The sequence below is a fragment of the Zootoca vivipara genome, chromosome 10 (assembly GCF_963506605.1).
Source record: "Zootoca vivipara chromosome 10, rZooViv1.1, whole genome shotgun sequence".
NCBI classification, from domain to species: Eukaryota; Metazoa; Chordata; class Lepidosauria; order Squamata; family Lacertidae; genus Zootoca; species Zootoca vivipara.
Window position 1 is genome coordinate 8,098,003 of NC_083285.1, and position 23,844 is coordinate 8,121,846.

Below are 23,844 nucleotides of genomic sequence, written 5' to 3' on the forward strand. Positions count from 1 at the left end.
AAATTTCAATCTGAAAAACCAAATAATAATTATTATTTTTCAAAAGAATGCTTCAAAATGTGCTGGCATTTGGGCCATAGCTGCCAAGTTTTCCCTTTTCTCACGAGGAAGCCTATTCAGCATAAGGGAAAATCCCTTAAAAAAGGGATAACTTGGCAGCTATGATTTGGGCCCCTCCTGCCGAGCGGGGCTCTTGATTTTTGCCCCCTCCCCCACTCGAGTCCTGCCGTGGCAGCAGCGGCGTCGGCCTCTGCTCAGAGTTCCAAGGGCGGGATCCCCGTGACGCGTGGGCGTACAAACGCACGCCAACCCTGCCACAGCTTTAAATGCCCCACGCGGACCTCGCCGTGGTTTTTTCCCCTGAAGGATCGAGGGCAAAGCAGGCTGGGCCATTCCCCCCTCAGCGACCACTACGCGCGTGCTCAAAATATGCCTTCCCCGCGCTTGCTCTGTGCGTGCGAGGGGGCGGCGGCGGCGACGACGAGAAAGGGATATTTATTTATTTTCCTGAGGGAAAGAATGTAAAAAAAAAAATTTAAATAAAAAGAGGAAAAAACGAGAGGCGGGCGGATACACACAAAACACACGCCCCTTCTCCCGCCCTTCGCCCCGCCTCATGGCCGCCTCGCTCGCTTCCTCGCTGGGCCAGTCACTGGCTGAGGTGGCAGCTCGCTCCTGGCCCCTTCCCTCCTCGCTCGAGGCCCCGGTGGGCGTGAGGCGACGACGGTGGGCAGCAAGCGAGCGGGGCTCCTTCGCCTCAGCGCGCGAGGACGACGATGATGAGAGGCGGCTGCAGCGAGGCGTCTCGGCAGCGAGTCCTGCACTGAGCTGCCTCTCGACACACGCCGGCCGGCCGACCGACCGCCATCCCGAGCGGGGCTCCTTCCTCCGGGGGCTTCTTCCCGCGCCCGCCAGCAGAGGCCGCCGAAGAGGGCTGGCGGCGCCGGCTGCCCCATGTCCCGCAAGGCCAATGTGGAATATACCCTGAAGAGCCTCAGCAACCTGATGGGGGAGAAGCGCCGACGGCAGCAGCAGCAGCAGCAGGCGCCCGCCGCCGAGGGCTCGGCTAGCCTCGGCGAGAGGAGCCTCCTGGCCGCCGCCGAGTCGTGCTCCAGCCTCCACAGCCAAGCGTCCGGCGGCGGCGGCGGCGGTGGCAGCGGCAGCGGCGGCTGCTCGGAGCTGGAGCGGGCGGCCCGGCGGCAGTTCCAGCGGGACGAGACGCCCAGCTTCGTGTACGTGGCGTCGGTCTTCTCGGCGCTGGGCGGCTTCCTCTTCGGCTACGACACGGGCGTGGTGTCCGGGGCGCTGCTGCTGCTCAAGAAGGAGCTCCACCTGGACGCCTTCTGGCAGGAGCTGCTGGTCTCCAGCACCGTGGGCGCCGCCGCCCTCTCGGCGCTGCTCGGCGGCGTCCTCAACGGGTGGTGCGGGCGGAGAGCCTGTATCCTGCTGGCCAGCGGCATCTTCACGGCCGGAGCCGCCGTGCTGGCGGCCGCGCAGGACAAGGAGACGCTGCTGGCCGGGCGCGTCGTGGTGGGGCTGGGCATAGGTAAGCGACCCTCCCCTCGGGTCCTCCTGGAAAAACTCTTGTATCATTGCTGTCATCTTTTTTTTCTTTTTCTTTTTTGCATCCTCCGCGCACCCCTTTCCCTCCAGGACTCCTTTTTGCTTTGCCGCAAAGCACCTTGTTTCAGCTCCGCTTTGGGGCATTGCAACAGACCTGCGTGCCTGTTTGTTTCCGTGGAAGTAGACTGAGGCTGCTCCGTGCAGGAATCTTGCATAGGATTGCAGCTTGCCTCTTTTAAGTCTCTCCCCCTCCCCCAAAAAGCTAGCCTCTTTTGCACATATGTTGAGTTTCCCCGGCTATTGTAACCAATGCTTTTCTTAGAGAAAAAGGTGCCAGTACTCGCCATAAAGTGGTTACAGTAAGTGCCACACTTTTAACCAGGGTTTTTCTAGAAAAAAGGTTCCTGTACTGCATACACTTGAGTATTCTTAGGGGGAAAAGCACTGTTGTAACATACAGCAAACTTTTCTTGAGAGTAGTATTGGTGGGGCTAGAGAGAACTCCTCTTCCTCAAAACGCCCCCAATTGTGTGGTGTGTGCAGTGCAGAACAGGTAACTTTATCAAACTGCTTGGGGTTTGCACCCTTGTAACCTCAGCTTTTTCCGCTTAGAGCAATGAGATGGCTCTCCCCAACCCACCTTTCATCTGTCCCCCCCAAATAATAATAATTTCTTTTTATCCATTTTGTAACAACACAACATAACCAAATAAATCTCTTGTGTCATTTTAAAATGACACAAGCCTAGTCTGGATAACTTTAGAAATTAAGACTTCAGCTCTTAATGTCTACTGCCAAGTGAACAGCCTGAGTCTAATGTAAGAAGGAAGTTGTTGACAAGATGTTAGTCATTATTATTTATCATCATTGTAATTGTCTTTTTGAAAGTAAAGCCCTATGTTTATCTGTTCTCAAAGGGAACAGTTTGTGCTGTTAAGTGGCCCTCTCTCATTGTCCTTTTGCAAGTCAGAAATTCATTTTAAAGGTGATCATTGTTGCCACTGCCAGTGGAGTTTTCTTTAGCATAGAATATTTAATGTAGGATAGCTGGCAAAATACAATTATATCATTGCTTGAAAGCGGTGCTGTATATTTTTGAAAGATGTTCAGGAGTGCTAACCTTAACTCAATCCTGAGTTAAAATTGAGATGGTGCAACTGATGGTATTGTGGAGAGAAATGTCACATCTTTGAAAAGCCACCATTTATTTGTACAGCTGGGAAAGCAATGTGTAGCATTACTTAAGTAAGCTTAAGTACATACAGTAATGGCAAACAGATAGTCTTTACCTGTTTCATTTTTTCCCTCCTAGCATATTGAAGGGTCCTTGCTGTTTCTTATGATGCCATTGTTCAGTAATGCACAATATTTGAAAGTTGAGCTTTCCCAGAACTTGCTTTATGAATTGAGTAGCGGGACCCGGCCACGCCCCCATACCCCAGTGGAGGACAGTAGGATACCCTTCCCTCTGTTGTCCCTGGGGAGTGTTGGCCCCTCCCCCTGTATCTTCATTCCTTGGCTCCCACCCTTGGAAAAAGAATTGTCTGAGTCATGTATTATAGTCATTGACCAGTAGATGGCGCTGTGTTGAGTTCCTTAAAATTGGCTTTTACCTGCCTCAGGTGTGACATCTGTCTAAGCAAACTGTATAAGTTCCTTCGTGTATTCGCATGTGATGTTGTGTCAAAATTTCAATGCGATCGGTCAAGCGGTTTCGGTGAAAAGTGGAGACACGCAAACATGGCCGGTTTACATTTTTTTATATATAGATAGATCCTGGAAGATAAACTTACTAAAGTCATTTAACAGAGGATAACACATAAACTACAAACATACAAACTTGCCTCAGAGTAAGTCTCATTGAATCAAGTGGGACATCTATATAGATGTGTGTAAGATTTTGCATTTAATGGCATACATTTTTGTAGAAGGAATACTTCTATGTAGAAATGGCACTTTTATTCAGTCCTTCTGGCAAGGGGTTTAGGGAAGCCTATATGATCTTCGCACTCTCTTTCCCCCATAACTCTCTAAGATAGGCTTAGACTGAGAGTGTAACCGTGTGAATATAGTTTTAAACCCAGGCATCAGCCCTGTACAGCTTACTATTTGTGTAGAAAAATGCTGAGGAAGAAAGCCTAGTGATAATTGGTGGTCAGATGATCAAATTATTAGCAATGGAACACATACACCTTTTCTACCTCATTTTTGAACATTTCATTTGGAATTTCGTTTAAGTAGAACACACTTATATACGGTAAGTATGTCTGGGTGTCTACTTTAGGTACTCTCAAAGGCAAGATGGCAAGAATATACTGAAAATGCATTAGCCAGAGATTCCTAAACTCTGTCAACTTCGTATTCGTCACAGTACTGTACATATTATCTTCGCATTGGCCTCTTTATTGCTGAAACCTCTTTTCTCTATCTTAAAAGTTTGTGGTTTTGTTGTGTGCTTTTGTTATTCTGCCCATATTTACCTTGTCGTCTCTTGGTACAGTATATCTTTTTTCTGGCTTTTTGCAGTATGAAAACTTTGTCACTGATTCAGCCAATGCCTTCAGTTACATTTATTCTTAGAGATCATTCAGCACTATGCTGTTCTCTTTGTCATACATATTCTGATTTCAATCTTCCATTTGTCGTCTCTAATGTGTTCTGTTAGAATTGGATCCTGTGGGCAGAACCTGTTTCCATTTTTTTTAACCCTTTGACAATATAAATGAGAACTAAACCTTGTAATGAACAAGTACTGTACCACAAATACATGAGATCACACTTGCCTCTTTTGCCATTACATAATTGTGTACTACACTCCTTTTTAAAAAATAACTTGCTCAGTTGTGATGCATACTTCAAGCTTATTTCTTGTTGGGAGAGAGAACCAGCTAATTGAGAACCATTGTTGCATTGCTTTTCACAGTTTGCATCTGTGAAGCTGTACTGTTGCAAGCTTTTGTTATCAGAAGCATGGGGTGTGCTTTTCAAAAAGAGCAACAACTTTTTGAAAACAGATAGAGGGAGCCTCTGCTCTCAGCCATTCATTGAACAGTTACAGGAGTTTGTAGAATACTCCTTCTGAGAATTTAGTGTAATTGTATTGGCATAAGGCTGATGAATCGTGAGTAATAATTCATAATTATTCATACTGCTCAGCTGTGTCTATTTCTGGGAATTCATAATTTAGTGTGTTTACAATTTGACTCTTTGTTGTGCAAAGCTTTTGGGTACTGTAATTATTGGGACTGAAGTGCAGTTAGAGGACTGTATCTAACCCTCTGGAAAAATGGTAATTTGACAATTAGTCTTAAAAGTAAAAATGAACATTATTGTTTTTCTCTTTATATGTGCACCTACTTTTAAACTGATATAATTTACATAGACTAACTAACCTGTGTGTCAGTCTGTGTTCTGCATGTCTTGTAAAGGAAAAATAATCAAGATGATATCTCTTTTAAAAGGTTTGAGTTATCAGGTTTTGGTGTAAACATTTACGCTTTAGTGGTAGTGAAACACTGGCTTGCTGCCCTTCTTCATTTGTTCGATTCAACCAGATTTGCCCATTGAGTCATGAATAGCATAGATTTAAACAGTATTCCATTTAATTCAGTGGTCCTAGGTCACCAGATGGAACCACTTCAGTGTGAATAATGGATTTCAGCCTTAGTTGCTCAGCAAATGTATCTGATGTGGATTACCTGGTTGTAAAATGGTCTAGAAAAATAGTGAAATAGTTTAATGATAGTGTATGTGTGCTTATAGGTGTAGCCTTTAGCAGGCTTTGTTTTTTTCTGGTGGTAAGATAATTAGAACTGGAAAAAAAACTGCTTTAGGCTGCAGGGTGTCTTAAAAGTGCTTGATGCAGTATAAAATTAAGCAGGAGTGGACCTGGATTGTAGCAGGATGCGAGAGTCACTTGGAAGTCAACTGGGTTATTTGTAGAGAAAGATAATTAGTTCAATTCTTGGGTGGAATGCAACATTTCTGAAAGGCTTAATCAATTATTTTCAGGTTCTGATAAGCTGAACACAACAGCTAGTGGAAAAAACGTAATCATACCAACCAAATGAAAATAACCCAAGACTACTTCAAGTATTAGAGTAATTCCTGTGTCTGTAATTTGTTTTCAATAAAGTGTTCCTGTGACTATTCCTGTAACTAATTTGTTTTGAACTGTTTTTAATACAGAATTTAAAATTGATGTAACCCATCCTGGGACATTATGGTAAAGGGTGGGTAATTAAAAAAATACTGGTAGTAGTAGTAGCAGCAGCAAGACTTAAAGCAGAGATGAGAACCTGTAGCCCTTTAGAGGTTGTTAGACTAAGTTACCATTGGCCATGCAGGTTGGGACTGATGGGACTTGGGAATCCAATATCTGGAGTGCTTCTAGGGTAGTACCATATCCCTAAATTTAAAGACCTCTTTTCTGTTCTTGAACAAAATCACAATCAACTTTCTCATTGTCAAATCGACCATCAGAGGGAGCTAAGGGGCTTAAGTAACTTCTTGAGGGCTGTAAAAAAACCCCATAAACATAGCTGAACTGTAAGTGTATGTTCAAATTAGACATAATAGGTTGGAACACTAAAGAGCAATAAGGAAAACTGACTCATCCTTTCTGTCTTCTTGAGCTATGGGGCACTAGTAGAAGTTTTCATTTCGTGTGTATTGTGACTTAATGTTTTGGACAAGGCTTCCAACTTGGTCCTTTGTTCATATTGTCTTTACTGATTTTATATTTTATCTTTCAACATTGTTTATTGTTTTGATATATAAAAACTGAGTTAAATACAGGTACTCTTAAATAGTGGTACCTTATTAAATTGTCACCACTGCTCTCAATATGAACATGGTTGGTGATACTGAATTGATGCCAAATAACTGCTATTCAGCAGGCAAAGATTAGTTGATTAGTATAAAGTGCTAGACATTATAATTCATGTTGACTGTTGTTCAGTAGAGCAGCTTTGCAATTAAGTCCACAAAACTTAATAGCCAGCACACCTGTGTCAGTGTTTTTGTGGCATTCTGATGGAAAGGGGAGAAACAAAGAATCCAGCTGCCTTTGCCAATAAAAGGTTTATTGCCTTGTTGTATGGTAAAAGTTCTTATTTGCCAAAACTGAACCTTGAAGTTTGACTGCTAAATGCTTTTTTAAAAAAATGCTTTAAATTTAAAGCACATTTTCTTCCCCTCCCCCTAAGTCATGGGAACTGTAGTTTACCCCTTACAAGGCTACAATTCCTAGCACTCTTAACAAACTGCAGCATGGTCATTTACAATGCCTCTGACATTGACTGGGGGTATTCTCAGGGGTGGAGCTACCTGCCCCGGCACCCTGCGTGGCCTAGCACGGAGAGCATTGGGGGCACGGAGAGCATTGCCCGCGGCAGCATCGTCCCTAGTGCCATGCCACCCGTCGGGGGCACCACCCGCGCAGTGAGCATGGGGGGTGGTAGCATGGCAATATCACCTGCCCTCACGGCTGACACCTGGTGCATACCGCACCCCCCCTGCACCCACCTTTCTCTGCCAGTGGGTATCCTCTCCTTCTCCTCTTGAAAAAACGGATTCACTCAGTGAAGCAACTGAGTGAGTTCTGGTATGTGATGGCCATCTCCAGTTAAGAATTCTGTGTGTGATATATAAAAATAATTGTAGCTATGAATGGCCCAAGATGTTACCTTCTTGAAGCATCAAGTTCAAAAGTTATAGTGAATGAGCACACTATTTCCAATTTGATATCAATCCAAATTCAAGTTGCTTATGCTGATGTGTGAAGCCCATGCCGGACAGAAATCACTGTAAAAGTGACTTGTTTTTCTCATTATCATGTTAGACAGTCATGACTCTGTACAAGGGTATTACATATGGAGGAAGACCACTTGCTTGAAGGTGAAGGTTGCAATCCTGGGCATACGTATTTCAAACTATTGAACAAAGTAGGATTGACTTTGAGGAAATTTGCACAGGCAGGGCTCTAACACAGATCCAGGTATCACGCTGGACAAAATAGAATGAGATGGAAAGTACATACGGTACCTACGCTGGTTGACTAGTCAAATAATAAGTGTTGGTGTTGAGCTTTAAAGCCCTAAACGGCCTTGGTCCTGTATACCTGAAGGAGCATCTCCACCCCCACCATTCAGCCCGGACACTGAGATCCAGCGGCGAGGGCCTTCTGGCGGTTCCCTCATTGCGAGAAGTGAGGTTACAGGGAACCAGACAGAGGGCCTTCTCGGTAGCAGCACCCGCCCTGTGGAACACCCTTCCATCAGATGTCAAGGAAATAAGCAGCTATCCTAATTTTAAAAGACATCTGAAGGCAGCCCTGTTTAGGGAAGCTTTTAATGTTTAATGCTGTATTGTTTTATTATTCAATTGGGAGCCGCCCAGAGTGGCTGGGGAGACTCAACCAGATTGGCGGGGTATAAATAATAAATTATTAGTCATAACTAGACAACGGAAAATAGTGCAGAACTCAAGTAGTTCGAAGGCATAAAAAGGAGTAGAAAGGTGGCATCAGCAGATGTCCTGATACATGGGAGGGTATACCCTGGATTCTAGGATTTGTGAGTTGCTACTCCCTAAGCCTGGGCATGATACAGTACATGATACTACTGTATCTCATTTTTCTATTCAAAACACCACTAATTTTTAACTCTTTGTTTGGCAGATATTTATGAATAATTTTTAAGACCTAAGTTAAGACGAGCATATTTTTTATTCTGTTTCCTTTCAAGTTAGGTTGTTTTGAAACAAGCTTTATTTGTTTTTGTTTTTTAAATCTGATTTTAAAAATCCATTCCATCCACTTAGTGTGGCTAGGAGTGATTACAGTATGAGAGGTCAAACGTAAAGTGCAGCAGCTACCAAATTAATGGGGGCTATGTACTGACAGCCAGTGTCTGCAGTAAATAATGAGAGTGATGCTTATTACTAATGCATGATCAGATTTCTGTTGTTACTTGACAGTCAACCTATGTTGACTGGTGTTCTTCAGTACATCTTCTGTACAGGGACTGCTTTGTAAGACATACAAATGAAGTGTGGGTTTTCTGTTCCTCTTTGGAAGCTGCATAATGAGCATTCCAGTGTTTGAACTGCTTCTGGTTCATTAGGGAAATCAGTAGATGCACATGAATTTAAATTAAGATGTGTAAGTTATTCAAATTACTTGACTGCTGTATAACATGTTGCCCTTAGAAGGTGACAGATATTTTGAAGGTGAAAAACTTGAGCAGAATAATTGGAAATCTACAGAAATTGCAGTCCCTATTTCTGTCTGTGGGATCAATATTTGGAATGTTTAAGCATGAATGTAATGAAAATCCAGAGACTTGTTGCAAGAAGGGTGCTACTGACATAGTAGTAGAACAGTGGAGATATCCATTTTTTTCTGTTCGTAGCATGCTGGAGTTGGAGAACTCTGGACTTGAGATACTCATGTTTTGCAAGTAGAAGCACAGTAGATAGATACGCTAAATTTCCATTTCTGTCCAGCTTAGATGCTTTCTATAGTATATACAATAGAACAACTTTTATTGAAAACTAGCTGGCCCTGCCATGCGTTGCCGTGGCTAATCCCTGTGACTGCCACCACCCTGTGTCGATCCATGACGTATCCTGCCCCCTTCTCCCCCCACCCCGGGTTTTCCCTGTGATTCCCCCCAACCTGTCCCGTCCCATGACGTATCACGCCCCCTCTACCCCCCACCCCCAGGTCATCCCTGTGACTGGCCCCACCGTGTCCCGTCCCGTCCCCTCCCCCCCAACCCCTACCCAGGCAAGTCAGTACCTCCATTCTGCCTAGTCTGTAAAGGCTTTGGCCTAGTATGTAAACGGCAGCTGAGGTGCTGTTGAGAGGGAAGGTTCCATAGGTTCTATAGGTGTAGTACCAGTGTAGCCACCACTAGGGGGCGCTGGTTTGAAACCTGGTTCTTTTCCCAGAATGCATTTTCGTCTGAGTGGTGTGTTTTGAAACACAGGGTTTTAGGAGGCACAGGTGTGACATTTGTCTTTGAAAACGGTATGGGCTTGCGCTCATATTCGCATGCGGCATTGTGTCAAAATTTGAGCGCAATCGGTCAAGCTGTGGCTGACTCAGGGTCCTCGTTTCCCAGGAAAGGGGGAGGATGTGTCCCTCCCCCTGGGCTATGTTTTTACGCCCCCCGCATTGTGCCTCATCCCTGTGATTCCTCCCAACCTGGCCCAACCCATGACCTATCCGGCCCCCTCCTCCCCCACACCCCACCCAGGGCTCCAGTCCGCCTAGTCTGTAAAGCTGAGCCGAGGCCTCTGTAACCCCCCCCCCCCTGGCCCAAGCAAGGCGAGGCCTCCACTCGACCTAGTCTGTAAAGGTGGCCTAGTCTGTAAAGTCAAGCCGAGGTCTCCAGTCAGCCTAGTCTGTAGGTCTTGGCTCGGCCTAGTCTGTCAATGCGAGCAGAGGCGTCCGCTCGGCCTAGTCTGTAAAGTGGAGCCGAGGTTTTGACCCATGACCTATCCTGCCCCCTCCTCCACCCCCCCCCGGCTCATCCCTGTGACTCCTCCGGTCGGCCTTTGTGGAGGAATGGCCTTTGTGGCAGTTAGAGCATGTTGATTGGTGACATCATGATCTTGCTTTGGCCTTGGAGACGCAGCTTCTGGATTCTGTTTCCCAGCATGGCCTTTTGTGGAGGATGGTAGGATACTCTTTCCTCTGTTGTCCCCGGGGAGGGTTGGCCCCTCCCCCTGTATCTCCATACCTTGGCCCCCACCCTTGGAAAAGGAACTGTCAGTTTCTGGGTTCTATTTCCCAGCAAGCACTTTAGGCTGAGTTGTGCATTCTTGAACACAGGGTTTTGGGGTTTTACCTGGTGCAGGTGTGACATCTGTCTTAGCAAACTTTATAGGAACCTTTGCACATTCGCTTTGGACGTTGTGTCAAAATTTGAGCACAATCGGTCAAGCCATTCTGGAGAAAAGTGGACACAAACCCACATGCCCTTTTAACAGTTTTATACACACACACACACACACACACACACACACACACACACACACAGATATTTGTCTTTTTGTGTATGTGCTTGAGATAAGTAGGGGATAAGTAGAAGGGGAAGATGCAGAGTTGAGGCAATGAGGGTTGTGGTGGCTTCTCTGTCCACTTCTACTAGTCCTTTACATTTGTTTTATGATTCTGTTTGTATTTGGGGAAACCTAATACTTTTGAGATTTAACAGTGCTAAGTTCAATGCTAAAACAGTTTCAGATTCTTAATGACTGCAGTAATGTCAGCTTCCAGGGAAGTCAACTTGGAAAGTGCAATTAATTAGCAAATCATTTTGGTAATATGCATTGTTTCTTTGCCTGGAAAACAGCAAGCAGATGTTTGACATGATTCATTGCACTTTGAGTATTGCTTCATGTTAGTGTATTAAATCTCTGAAATTATACACATAATCTACTTTGAGATCTGATTACAGTTCTCATTTTTTAATGACATAGTACAAGAACCCTTCCACTGGGATGCGTTTTGTTGTTCCATGGTTTCTCATTTTGTTGCATGGTGATGTGAAAAAGATAATGCAGCATTCTGTCAAGCAGCGAGCTCTTTGGCAACTGAGTGTGAAGTGACATGTGTCATTGGGAAGCTGCATTATAAGTTTGTTTTAGTTAGCCTTGAAATGGTTGGTTACCCAGACAACCAGCAGCACTTTTTCTATTCCCTTGGGCGGACTGTTGCCCAAATAGATGTAGAGCTGCTGCAGATGTAATGCTGCTGATCTCTTCACCATGGCTAAAATATCAGGAGCAATTCATGCACTCCCATCATTTGCTAGTGTTAATTAGGGTGTAGTAATATTCCTGCAGTGAAGGCAACCAGCATTCATTTCCTACTGATCTGATGGTGATTTTAGAGACTTGTTCCTTGCATATTCCTTATTCACATATCCAATGAAACCAGTAGAACAATAAAATTAATGTGCATCCCTGCAGCAGAGTAAAAGCCACTTAAAAAAAAAAGATGTTAGGTAGCAAGAAGCCACACAGTTGGAAATGCATGTTTTATTATTGCTACCTGCAAAACTGTTCATAACATCTATTAAGCATTGTAAAATGCTTCAAGCAGGCCAGTGTGGCGCTGACACAAACCTGAGTATTGGTACGATAGGGTACTCCTCAGGATGGCATTGGTTTTTCAGCATTTCAGTGTCTGCTTATAGACGAATGTGTTTTTGCTGGGTAATTGCTTGGAGTTTATTTACCTCTCCTAACCCAAAATGAAAAATATTTAAGTATTAACTGAGAATGTTAACCACCCATGTCATAGGATAGGACACTTGATGTATGTACTTTTACATGTTGTAGGGGCATAAGCTATATTCAGAAGCTGTGGCTAGTTTAAAAATAGATTAGACTTCATGTATTACGATTTTGTCTTTTTTCTTTATTTGCCTTCGGTGTTCATTGCTTTTATGTTCTCTTTAATTATTGGCTTGAGGAGCAGTCATTAGACCAAGGAAGATAAAGTTAATCACTTTATTCTCCCCAATGGAAAGTGTCTGAACACTGGACAAAAATTGACTTGAGTGGGTCTCTGAATTGGAGGTTACCAGGTTTGGTTAATTAAACACTCCTGTGTCTGATAGTAGTTGGACTTGAACCTGTGGAATAAGGACCTTTTTTAAAGGACTTTTTAAGGTCTGTAAAGCTGGTGTCTAAGTGAACATGCAAACTACCTTCTTAAAGTCCCTCATATTAATAAAGCTTGATAAGTAGCTGTCAGTGGAAAAAGCCTTTTGTTACTGTGACAAACCTCAAACAAACCAGGAAAGAGGGAAGGAGACATCAAGGTTTGTTCTGGCAAGACTATCACCTCCCCATGATAGAGTCTGTCACTCGGCTATGCTACCAACAGTTGCCATGATGGAAGGATCCTAGATGACACCAGTATGTCCATATTATTGTGATTTTTTAAAAAGTAGTTAAATGTGACTTGTAAATGGCCTTTGAAGGACTTGTATCCAGGAAGACAGAATATAATTAATTGTAATAAATACGCTTCTAAAAATGCTATCCTTGTTCGTTTTTGCTTTGTATAGCACTATTCCTAAACAGTTGGTTTAGTAGGTACATGATAAAAATATACCTCCTTCAAAATGTTAACTTTCTAGTGAGTTTAATGCAACATTTTTATCCAACTTTTCCCTCTCCCAATCACTTTCCATTCAATAACAATGATTCACACTCAAGCCTAGGGTGTAGTTCATGAGCACAAAATTGAAAGAAAATTATTAATGAAAGTGTCTTTTGGTCTGCAGAGAAGCAAAAAAGAAGCTAAAGGCACTTGAAGTTTAATATTGGATAAATTCTCTTGCATCTTCAGTGCCCGATTTCCTCTAAAGTGGCTAAGTGTGTAGTGTTAAAATCTAGTTTTATATGTAGAAGGAGTCCCTTGAAGCTTTTTTCCTTTTGAATTAGCTGTGGAGATTGCATTTTAGGAAATTTCCACGCTAAAATGCAAAGCCTGATACCGGTTCATATATGAAAGTATAGGAGTTGTCTTCCTCTGCTATTCATGGTGCTGTACTTGCACTCTCCCTAATTTTACAAATCAGTTTACTGTATCATGAATGAGCCACTGTGGCATCCTGGCAAATAAATACCTTTAACTTTGGTCTCCTAACCACTTTATAACTATGCTGCAAAATTGATATTGAAACACCATGGCATACTATAAGAAAGATAGGCTACAAGAAGGTAGAGTGGAAATTCTACAATGGTTAACAAGTCAAGCACTCTTAAAACCTGTGGATGAATAGGAGAGATTTCAGCATATGCTTAATCCTTCCGTTGAAATAGACCTAAAAGTGCCAAACCCTAGTAGGGCACAATTTTGCCAATCACTTATTACTCTGCCACTTGGATTGTTTTTCAGTAATCCCTCAAATAACATGCATTTGTCTTGCACAGTTTCAGCCAAATGTGGTAGAAGGCAGACTGGTTAAAATGGCACAAATCAAATCCCAAGCCTCCCGCAGTTTGGTCAAACTCATGTTGGTAGCTTCAAGAACACTGCCCAACCATCTCGTCCTCTGTTGTCCCCTTCTCCTTGTGCCCTCCATCTTTCCCAGCATCAGGGTCTTTTCCAGGGAGTCTTCTCTTCTCATGAGGTGGCCAAAGTATTGGAGGCTCAGCTTTAGGATCTGTCCTTCCAGTGAGCACTCAGGGCTGATTTCCTTAAGAATGGATAGGTTTTATCATCTTGCAGTCCATGGGACTCTCAAGAGTCTCCTCCAGCACCATAATTCAAAAGCATAAATTCTTCGGCGATCAGCCTTCTTTATGGTCCAGCTCTCACTTCCATACATCACGACTGGGAAAACCATAGCTTTAACTATACAGACCTTTGTCGGCAAGGTGATGTCTCTGCTTTTTAAGATGCTGTCTAGGTTTGTCATTGCTTTTCTCCCAAGAAGCAGGGGTCTTTTAATTTTGTGACTGCTGTCACCATCTGCAGTGATCACGGAGCCCAAGAAAGTAAAATCTCTCACTGCCTCCATTTCTTCCCCTTCTATTTGCCAGGAGGTGATGGGACCAGTGGCCATGATCTTGGTTTTTTTGATGTTGAGCTTCAGACCATATTTTGCGCTCTCCTTTTTCACCTTCATTAAAAGGTTCTTTAATTCCTCCTCACTTTCTACCATCAAGGTTGTGTCATCTGCATATCTGAGGTTGTTGATATTTCTTCCGGCAATCTTAATTCCGGCTTGGGATTCATCTAGTCCAGCCTTTCGCATGATGAATTCTGCATATAAGTTAAATAAGCAGGGAGACAATATACAACCTTGTCGTACTCCTTGCTATTTTTCAGAAATCTGCATTCAATTTCCTGTATCTTTCACTATCTCCCTCACATTTTTCTTGCCTTCTCTCCCCCACTATTTGTAAGGCCTTGTTGGACAGCCACTTTGCTTTCTTGCATTTCCTTTTCATTGGAATGGTTTTCGTTGCTGCCTCCTGTATAATGTTACGAGCCTCCATCCATAGTTCTTCAGGCACTCTGTCCACCAAATCTAAATCCTTAAACCTGTTCCTCACTTCCACTGTGTATGCATAAGAGATTTGATTTAGATTGTATTCTACTGGCCCAGTGTTTTTTCCTACTTTTTTCAGTTTAAGCTGGAATTTTGCTATAAGAAGCTGATGATCTGAGCCACGGTCAGGTCCAGGTCTTGTCTTTGCTGACTGTATAGAACTTCTCCATCTTTGGCTGAAGAGAATATAATCAATCTGATTCGATGCTGCCCATCTGGTGATAACCATGTGTAGAGTCATCTCTTGTGTTGTTGGAAAAGAGTGTTTGTGATGACCAGCTTGTTCTCTTGACAGAACTCTATTAGCCTTTGCCCTGCTTCATTTTGAACTCCAAGGCCAAACTTGTCAGTTGTTTATTTTATCTCTTGACTTCCTACTTTAGCATTCCAATCCCCTATAATGAGAAGAACATCCTTATTTGGTGTCATTTCTAGAAAGTGTTGTAAGTCTTCATGGAATTGGTCAGTTTCAGTTTCTTCAGCACCCGTAGTTGGTGCGTAAACTTGGATTACTGTGATGTTAAAAGTTCTGCCTTGGATTCGTATCGAGATCATTCTATCATTTTTGAGATAGCATCCCAGTACAGCTTTCGCCACTCTTTTGTTGACTATGAGGGCCACTCAATTTCTTCTACGGGATTCTTGCCCACAGTAGTAGATATGATGGTCAGCCGAACTGAATTCACCCATTCCTGTCCATTTTAGTTCACTGATGCCCAGGATGTCAATATTTATTCTTGCCATCTCATTTTTGACCACATCCAGCTTACCAAGGTTCATGGTTCTTACATTCCAGGTTCCTATGCAATATTTTTCTTTACAGCATTGGACTTTCCTTTCTCTTCCAGGCATATCCGCAACTGAGTGACCTTTCGGCTTTGGCCCAGCCGCTTCATCAGCTCTGAATCTGCTTGTACTTGTCCTTCACTATTCCTCAGTAGCATGTTGGACGCCTGACCTGAGGGGCTCATCTTCCAGTGTCATAACTTTTATATGCCTGTGTCTTTGTCCTTGGAGTTTTCTTGGCAGGGAAACTGGAGTGGCTTGCCGGTTCCAGCTCCAGGTGGATCACATTTAGTCAAAACTCTCCACTATGACCTGTGCATCTTGGGTGGCCCTGCACGGCTTCTCTGAGTTGTCTTTGCCATGACAAGTGATCCATGAAGGAGCCACTTGTGGTTACCTGCAGCAAAAAGAGCTTTTAAGCTCTCCACTTTGCTTTCTGGGCAATGTCTGCTCAGCGCACCACCTCAGCAAGGCTCAGGGATGCTCTTGTGAGACAATCTCTAGCCTTCCAGAAGTGGCACATCAAGTTTTTTAATGTGGGTAATCCAAACACGGATCAGCAGTGGCGACAACAGACAATTTTGTCTGCCTGGGCTCAACCATAACCAGCAACCTTTCCATTGATGCTGAGCTGCACAAGTGTATTGGCAAGGCAGCTACAGCAATAGCTCGCCTCTCCAAAAGGGTATGGGAGAATGTGATGTTAATGACCAATACCAAGATGAAGGACTACCAGGCTTGCATGTTGAGCACACTGCTTTATGGGAAAGAGTCGTGGGCAACTTACATCCACCAGGAGCGATGCCTCAATGCCTTTCATATGTGGGAAAATTTTGAGCATTGCCTAGCAGAACAAACAATGATCTGCTCTCCCAAGCCCACATTCCCAGCACCTTTGCACTCTGATCTCAGTGACGTTTACTCCAGCTTGCTCATGTCCACAGAATGGAAGATTTATTAATTTAATTTATATGGCAGGATCACCAAGGACATCCTCTATGAGGAGATGGCTTCAGGCACTTGGGCTGTTGGCGGACCAACTCTGTGTTACAAAGATGTCTGCGATCTTGACATGAAGGCTGGCAACATTAACCCTGCCATAAGGAAATCCCTAGCAGACAATCGCAGTGCCTGAAGGCAGGTCGTGTATCCACAGCAGTGACCAGAGGAGGGATGACCGCTGGGGGGAGCGCAGACAGAAGAAACACCATTGTGTATCCTTAGCGGTAAAACCGGATGGCTTCATCTGACCCTGCTGCAACAATACATGTCTCTTCCATATTGGTCTCTACAGCTGTAGCAGGTGCTGTAACTCTCCAACAGTTTGATTTTACCCCTGAAGGACACTCTTCCATTGTCTCCCAAGACAGATGCCAACAACAAGGACAACAAGAGACTGAATATTACCTAAGAGCATATTTTAAATCTTTGAACCATGCTGCTTAATTTTATTTGCTTAGAAACAGGAGCCATATTTCTGTTGGGTGCAATCTTTATGGATTTGCAATTCTTCTGAAATTGGCATTAAATACTAGTGAACAAAGTAGGACTGGGTTCTGAGTAAATGGCCATAAGATTGGGCTGTAACAAGTGTTCAGAATTTTGAAGAAGCAGCAGATGGTAGTAACTGTACAAAATAGTGCTGGCTAAAATAGAATGTGATGGAAAGTAAATATCCTTGTTGAAGTACAGGACCATCCATATGGGCTCAATGGATGATCCTGCCAAGTTACACTTCCTAAATTTCTGCACTGTGATGAGTAGCTAGTCGTGGGTTCATTTGGAACCTCATAATAATAAATACAATATGCAGCTTACTCTATTTATAATGCCCACACCTAAAGTAGCTTTTATCGTGTCTGACAGATGGTCATGATTCAGTTTTATGAGATAAATGTCGACCAACATATTTATATTCAGGTTTGTTTTTTATTTTAAAAAATACATACTATAAAAGTGGAGTTCAAATTGGTTTTAAAAGCTCTTCAAATTATTCTCCCTGTGATGTTTGGAACATTTGGATTTGTATAATATTCTCAAGAGCTCACAAGGCTTCAGGCAGGTGAAAATATGATGGCACTCACCTTAATGGTCATGTTGTAAAATCCTCAAGTAATGTAGATGTAAGCATTGATTTCCCACTTCCACTATACCATGTTGGCTCAATTTGCCATGAAAAAAGATACATACTGTATAAAGGAAAATTTCCAAATGTAATAGTTTAGACTAGTGTTGTTAATATTTTTATTTAAGACTTACAACCCTTATTTTCCTAAAAGTAATGTAAGGGAGCTAGCATCTAAAACAATGCAACATGGGAAAAAATACAAAAGTTTAAGCAGCGAGATAAAACAGAACAGATAAAAGCAGCAGAAGGAAACAAAATGTGTGATTGCTACCAGTAGCATAAAACCATCTCAGCCAGCCAAAAACCAGCCAAAATGTCAAAAGGGAGATGATGAAAGGTAATGGGCACATGGCTTGGAAAGCTATTGCACCCAAAGTAAACACTTAGAAGGATTAAATCACTTGTTCCTTATGGTGATATTCAATTATTTTTTATTCAGGGTAGACCCATTGAAATGAATGAACATTACTAAGTTAGGTCCATTAATCTCAATGGGTCTACTCTGACTAAAATTTAGTCACTGCCACCAGGACCTCCGTACACACTGCCCAGGCTAGTGCCATAGGGAGGTCACTTCGGTGTTACTATCACAGCAGTTAGACTTTACCCCCAGAGGTGAAGTCTATTGTATTTTGAGACAGATGGATACTAACAATGTGATAGGGAAGCAGGCAGGTCACACTCAACCTCTAACAACTGGTGAAAGCAGTTCTTATGCCAGTTTTAATGGTGGCTTTTTTGTGCAGAAGGTACTATAGTATATTTTGTTGAATCTACACACACACCCTGCCACCTCTGCGTTTCTACTGCATCTATTAACACTCCTTCCAGATCCTGAAATTGAACAGTAAAAACTCTTATCTCAAACTGTCATGCAGGTGATGGAAAAATCAGAAGTGTTAATAGACCTTTCTGCCCAGCAGCTAGCAAAAAGCCTGAGGATTTATTCATCCCATGTGACTTAGAACTGAGAGTTTGCTAACCAGCAGGTGAAAGAGATGAGGCAGCACATACTCAAATTAAATATTTGTTTAAAAGGTAGAACTTCATTAGTTACCAGCAAGAGCAAGTTGGAGAACTTGATGTGCTCTGAACAGCTAAAGGTAATCTTTTATAACCAGTGTAGCTGGGAGGGCTGAGCTGAAGTGTAGCCTATTAATTTTGGGGAGAAATTGAGGTTTTCAATGGGTGCACTGTTTCCTGAAAAGCCCCTTTAGTGTAGTTCCTTTATATTTTTATATGTTTACAGGGATTGTTTCCTCCTCTGTGTTGTTGCTGTTCCTAGTGCCACTTTCCTCTGGCTTTTGAATGATCCTAGCCACTCAAAAATAGTAAAGGGTAAAGGACCCCTGGGCGGTTAAGTCCAGTCAAAGGCGACTACGGGTTTGCCGCACTCATCTCGCTTTCAGGCCAAGAGAGCTGGTGTTTGTCCACAGACAGCTTTCTGGCTCATGTGGCCAGCATGACTAAACCACTTCTGGTGCAGTGGGACACCATGACTGAAGCCAGAGTACACGGAAACACCGTTTACCTTCCCACTGCAGCGGTACCTATTTATCTACTTGCACTGGTGTGCTTTCAAACTGCCTTGGTCAGTTGGCAGGAGTGCAATGGGAGCTCACCCCATTGCGGGGATTCAAATTGCCAACCTTTCAATCAGCAAGCCCAAGCGGCTCAATGGTTTAGATCACAGTGCCACCTGCATCCCTTTTTAATACTATTCAAAATAGTATAATAAATGTGGCATTTAATGCTGTGTCACCAGTCAGATTTTGTTAATGGCAAAGTCACAAAACTAAATCTGAGGGGTGATTGGCTGGTCATATCCTAAAATATTTAGCTGCGCAATAACATAACACTGCACTTATATTGTTTACATTTTAAAGATTTGTCTACCATCCTTCCAGTTGCCTAATCTGACTTGAATTTTTCTTGAATTATACCACTAATTTAATTTATGAAACAAGTCGTTTCAAAGTAGATAATCTTGCATGGAGTGTTTTTGACCCTACATCAGTGGCTGTTATATTCATAGCTTCTTCCTTTATACTAATGCTTATGTACTTGCCCAGAGCAACTGCATTTATTTAGCCTAACAAAAGCTTATTGGAAAATGCCAAGGTGTAATTTAAACACCCCCTTTTGGAACACGGGGATAATTAACTATCTTTTGTTAGGAATGTCCTGTATTATCTAAATATAGTTCACATAAATTAATGTGCACTGCTTGATATGACATCAATTGATTCAGTTAATGTGTATAAGAAAGAGCACTACTTTGAAGTGTCCTGCCTCTTATCTTCACAGCCACATCTGGAACATGAGTTGGTGGATGTGTTCTTTAACTCATTAAGTGTAAGCCCTGTTCTTGATATGACACATATTTTGTTATTTTCACTATTGGATGCTGTGTGTTGTTTAAGTAATCTTGTTATCTTTATCATGTTGAAATGTTGGGGTTTTGTATATTAGTATATTTGCTATAAGGGACGCAGGTGGCACAGTGGTCTAAAAATAAACCACTGAGCCTAGGGCTTGCCAATCAGAAGGTCGGTGGTTCGAATCCCCACAATGGAGTGAGCTCCCGTTGTTTGGTCCCAGCTCCTGCCCACCTAGCAGTTCGAAGGCACGTCAAAGTGCAAGTAGATAAATAGGTACCGCTCCGGCGGGAAGGTAAACAACGTTTCCGTGCGCTGCTCTGGTTCGCAAGAAGCGGCTTAGTCATGCTGGCCACATGACCCGGAAGCTGTCTGTGGACAAACGCTTGCTCCCTCGGCCTATAAAGCGAGATGAGCACCACAACCCCAGAGTCGTCTGTGACTAGACCTAACGGTCAGGGGTACCTTTACCTTTATATTTGCTATTGTTTTTTTGCGCTATGTCATTATGAAATGTTTTTTTGTGGTGCTTGTTTGAAATGTATTCATGTTTTATTAGTTGTAAGCCACTTGGAGCATGATTTTTGTGTGTGTGGAAAAGTGGCATACAAATAAAATGCATAAATGAATGATTATACAACCAAGTTTTTGTATTTCTCTTGTAAGAAATGGATCATCTTAGGACATACGATATCAGAAGCTTGCTAACATTAGCAAATATTAAAGGTTGCCAACTGATTTACTTCATGTTAATGCCTGTCATTTCTGGTAGATTTCTGAAGCATGTCACAGGTCTCTTCATTCTGAACATGAACCCAAGTTTTCCGTATTGTATTATTTTGTCTAAAAGTTAATAAAAGGCTTTGGGGGTGCAGCCCCATCAAATACTTTATGGAGGGGGACACAGTGGGACCTTGGCCCCTGGGAGTTGGCTCTTAGGAGTATAGCTAAGCAGCCATATTTTCTTGGTTGTTCATTAACGTGTACATCACTTAAAAACTAGTATCCACTACAAATTCTTTTTCTAGAATGAAATATTTTGCCATGCCGCAAACATTTCACAATGAGAATGATAGACTTTGAAAAGCAGTATGTAATGTTAACAAGTTGAATTAGCTGGAGGATCTTAAAGGGGGAAAATAGACATTAAAATGTTCGATGCTGCCACCGTTCCTCCTACCTTGTAATGTGTAATGTAAACATTGTATAATGTGTGAATCACCATCTGCCATCCCTTTGATTTGTGGCTGGCAGGGAGAAGCCAAGTCTTAGAAAGAAGACAGAGAAAAACTATATAGAAAGACAATGCAGATTATGCACATTTTGTAATGTTTAGTTTGGCTCTAACCATAGTTGTGTCCATAAGCATTAACTTGCACCCCTTCATCCCATATCAGTTTAACATGGAGGTGGGGCAGGGTTGGCAGAAGAAAGGTTTCAGCAACTTTGTTGTGTGGAACTGAAAACCATAACCAGCTCTTTTGTATCTTTCAATTTATCCTATCTCGTAATTTCCTGTAATTGGTGGTTTAGGCCATCTGTTTGGCTAGCATAATACCATGTACAATATGCTGCTGGCAGGTATCTGTTGAACGGTGGCCACAAATTGGAGAAGCTGATATGAGTAGCCTGGGCTCATCTATCACAAAGCATTTGAAGATGAAAAGGATTTCGCCTTGGTTGTAACATGTACAAATGGCTGCTGGGAGAGTTTCTGCTGTATGTTTCCAGTTTGTCCCTTGCAGAGTCCTGCAAGCTCAGTACACAGTGTTCTTCAACCATGGCTGCCTAGATGTAGTCCCATCATCTTCGGCTATAGCTTAGGGATGATGAGAGTTGTACACAACAACATCTGGGTACCCAAGGTTGAAGAACATAGCATGGCAGTTCAGCTTATTGAGGCTGCTCAAAAGAAAGCTTTTTTTGTTTGTACATTACTGTCTTTAAAAATCTTAGTATTCTTAGGTTCAAGATATTTGTCCTGCAACAAAATCCGTGCCAAGAGAGCCAAACTGAGAACCAAGAGTAGGGAAGGGCATAATTCATATAAAAGACAGCTTGTCCCACAGAGGCTGCCCGGCGCTCAACTCACCTGGAATTACATTATTTTTGCAAGCTCGGTGTAGATAAAGTATGGGCCAGCTGCAATTCAGTGGGTCACTGGACTTCTTAGCATTTTTTAAAAATAATAATAATAATATTTTTTATTAACTCTTAGACTCCATTTCTGCAAAAGTTAGTTCAGGCACAGAGATCTGCTCTATGGTCTTCCCTGTGAAGACAAAGACAAAGTGTATCTGATACAAAATAAAAAAATTCCTTCCAGCAGCACCTTAGAGACCAGCTAAATTTGTCATTGGTATGAGCTTTCGTGTGCTTGCACACTTCTTCAAATACACTGAAACAGAAGTCACCAGATGCTTATATATAGTGAGAGGGTGGGGAGGGGTATTACTCCCTCCTTGTGGTGGAAGGGGTGATTGACTGACTGATAGCTGTTGACGACTGTTAACAACTGCAATTGGTCTTACAGGAAAAAGCAAGGGGTGAGATGGCTAAAGATAGCTTTACCATGTATAATGAGATAAGAATCCAATGTCTTTATTCAGACCTGGTCTCTCCATGGTTTTAAGCTTGGTAATAAGTTGCAGTTCAGCAACTTCTCTTTCCAGTCTATTTATGGAATTCTTTTGTAATAAGACAGCTACTTTGAGATCTTGTATAGTATGTCCTGGGAGATTGAAGTGTTCTTCTACTGGTTTCTCTGTCTTGTGATTCCTGGTGTCAGATTTATGTCCATTCATCCTTTGGCGTAGGGTTTGGCCTGTTTGTCCAATCTAGAGAGCTGAAGGGCACTGTTGGCATTTGATGGCATACACGATGTTAGAAGATGAGCAATTAAATAATCCTGAGATGGTATGTTGGATGTTGTTGGGGCCAGTAATGGTGTTGTCCGGGTGTATGTGGCAGCAAAGTTCTTCTGGCTTTGGTTTCGAAAAGGGGTTGGTTTCTAGCATATGACTTGATGCAGGTGAATTGGCAGAACAAGTAAGTTTTTGATGGATATAAGATTATAATACAGTGGTATCTCAGGTTACGAACACGATCCGTTCCGGGATGCAGTTCGTAACCCGAAATGGTTGTAACCCGAAGCGTCATTTTGCGCATGCGCAAGGCGCAATTTCTGCGATTTCCGCGCTTTGCGCATGTGCAAACCGCGCGCTGCAGCGAAAATACTTCCGGGTTTGCGGAGTTCGTAACCTGAGGTGTTCGTAACCCGAGGTACGACTGTATTCTTAACTCTCTAAGCACTTAGACTAATCTCTAAGTATGAGGTGTGCTTTGAGACATGAGTTGGAAAAAACACAACATAAAAAATACAGCCACAAAAAAACAGCTTACTTTTTTCTTAGGAAGTTGTAGCAATTTGATTAGATGCCTGTTACTGAAATCTATTTTAATAAAGTGCTTTGTGGGCCTGCTGGTAATTTAGTTAATGTCAATGGGAATACACCAGTATAAGGGAGTCATAATGTAGGGTTGATATTGGGCTGAGATATGTTTAGGTGCCAGATGATGTATGCCCTGTTCTATTAGGCTTTAATTGCCTTTGATTATTTTTTAATGGTTACAGATATCCCTTAATGGATTGCTTACAACTCATTCCTTTTTTAGTTGGCTATCTTGTTTGCTTCTGTTCTTTTGTATTATGTCATGAAATGCGGGATATAAATCCCTCCAAACATATAAATAGTCATCACTGTGTCCTACAAGTTCAGCTTCTGTTTGCTTATCTATTGACAATCTCTTTTATCTTATTATTTTCAACTTGCAGTGCAATTCTCTATGCTGTATTCACGATCAAATGATTTCTCCTCCATTTGGAACTCTTATCTTTCAGATGCAC

General features: G+C 42.6%; 1 protein-coding gene across 3 annotated transcripts in view; it reads left to right on the plus strand.

Annotated features, from left to right (window-relative positions):
- The first annotated feature begins 624 nt into the window (after positions 1-624).
- SLC2A13 (solute carrier family 2 member 13) overlaps positions 625-23,844 on the plus strand; it is a 113,672-nt gene continuing 90,452 nt past the window's right edge. For all 3 annotated transcript variants that reach the window (XM_060279394.1, XM_060279395.1, XM_060279396.1), the window contains exon 1: positions 625-1,546. In XM_060279394.1, the coding sequence (XP_060135377.1) occupies positions 955-1,546 (592 nt within the window). In that variant the 5' untranslated portion in view covers positions 625-954. The remainder of the gene's footprint in view (positions 1,547-23,844) is intronic.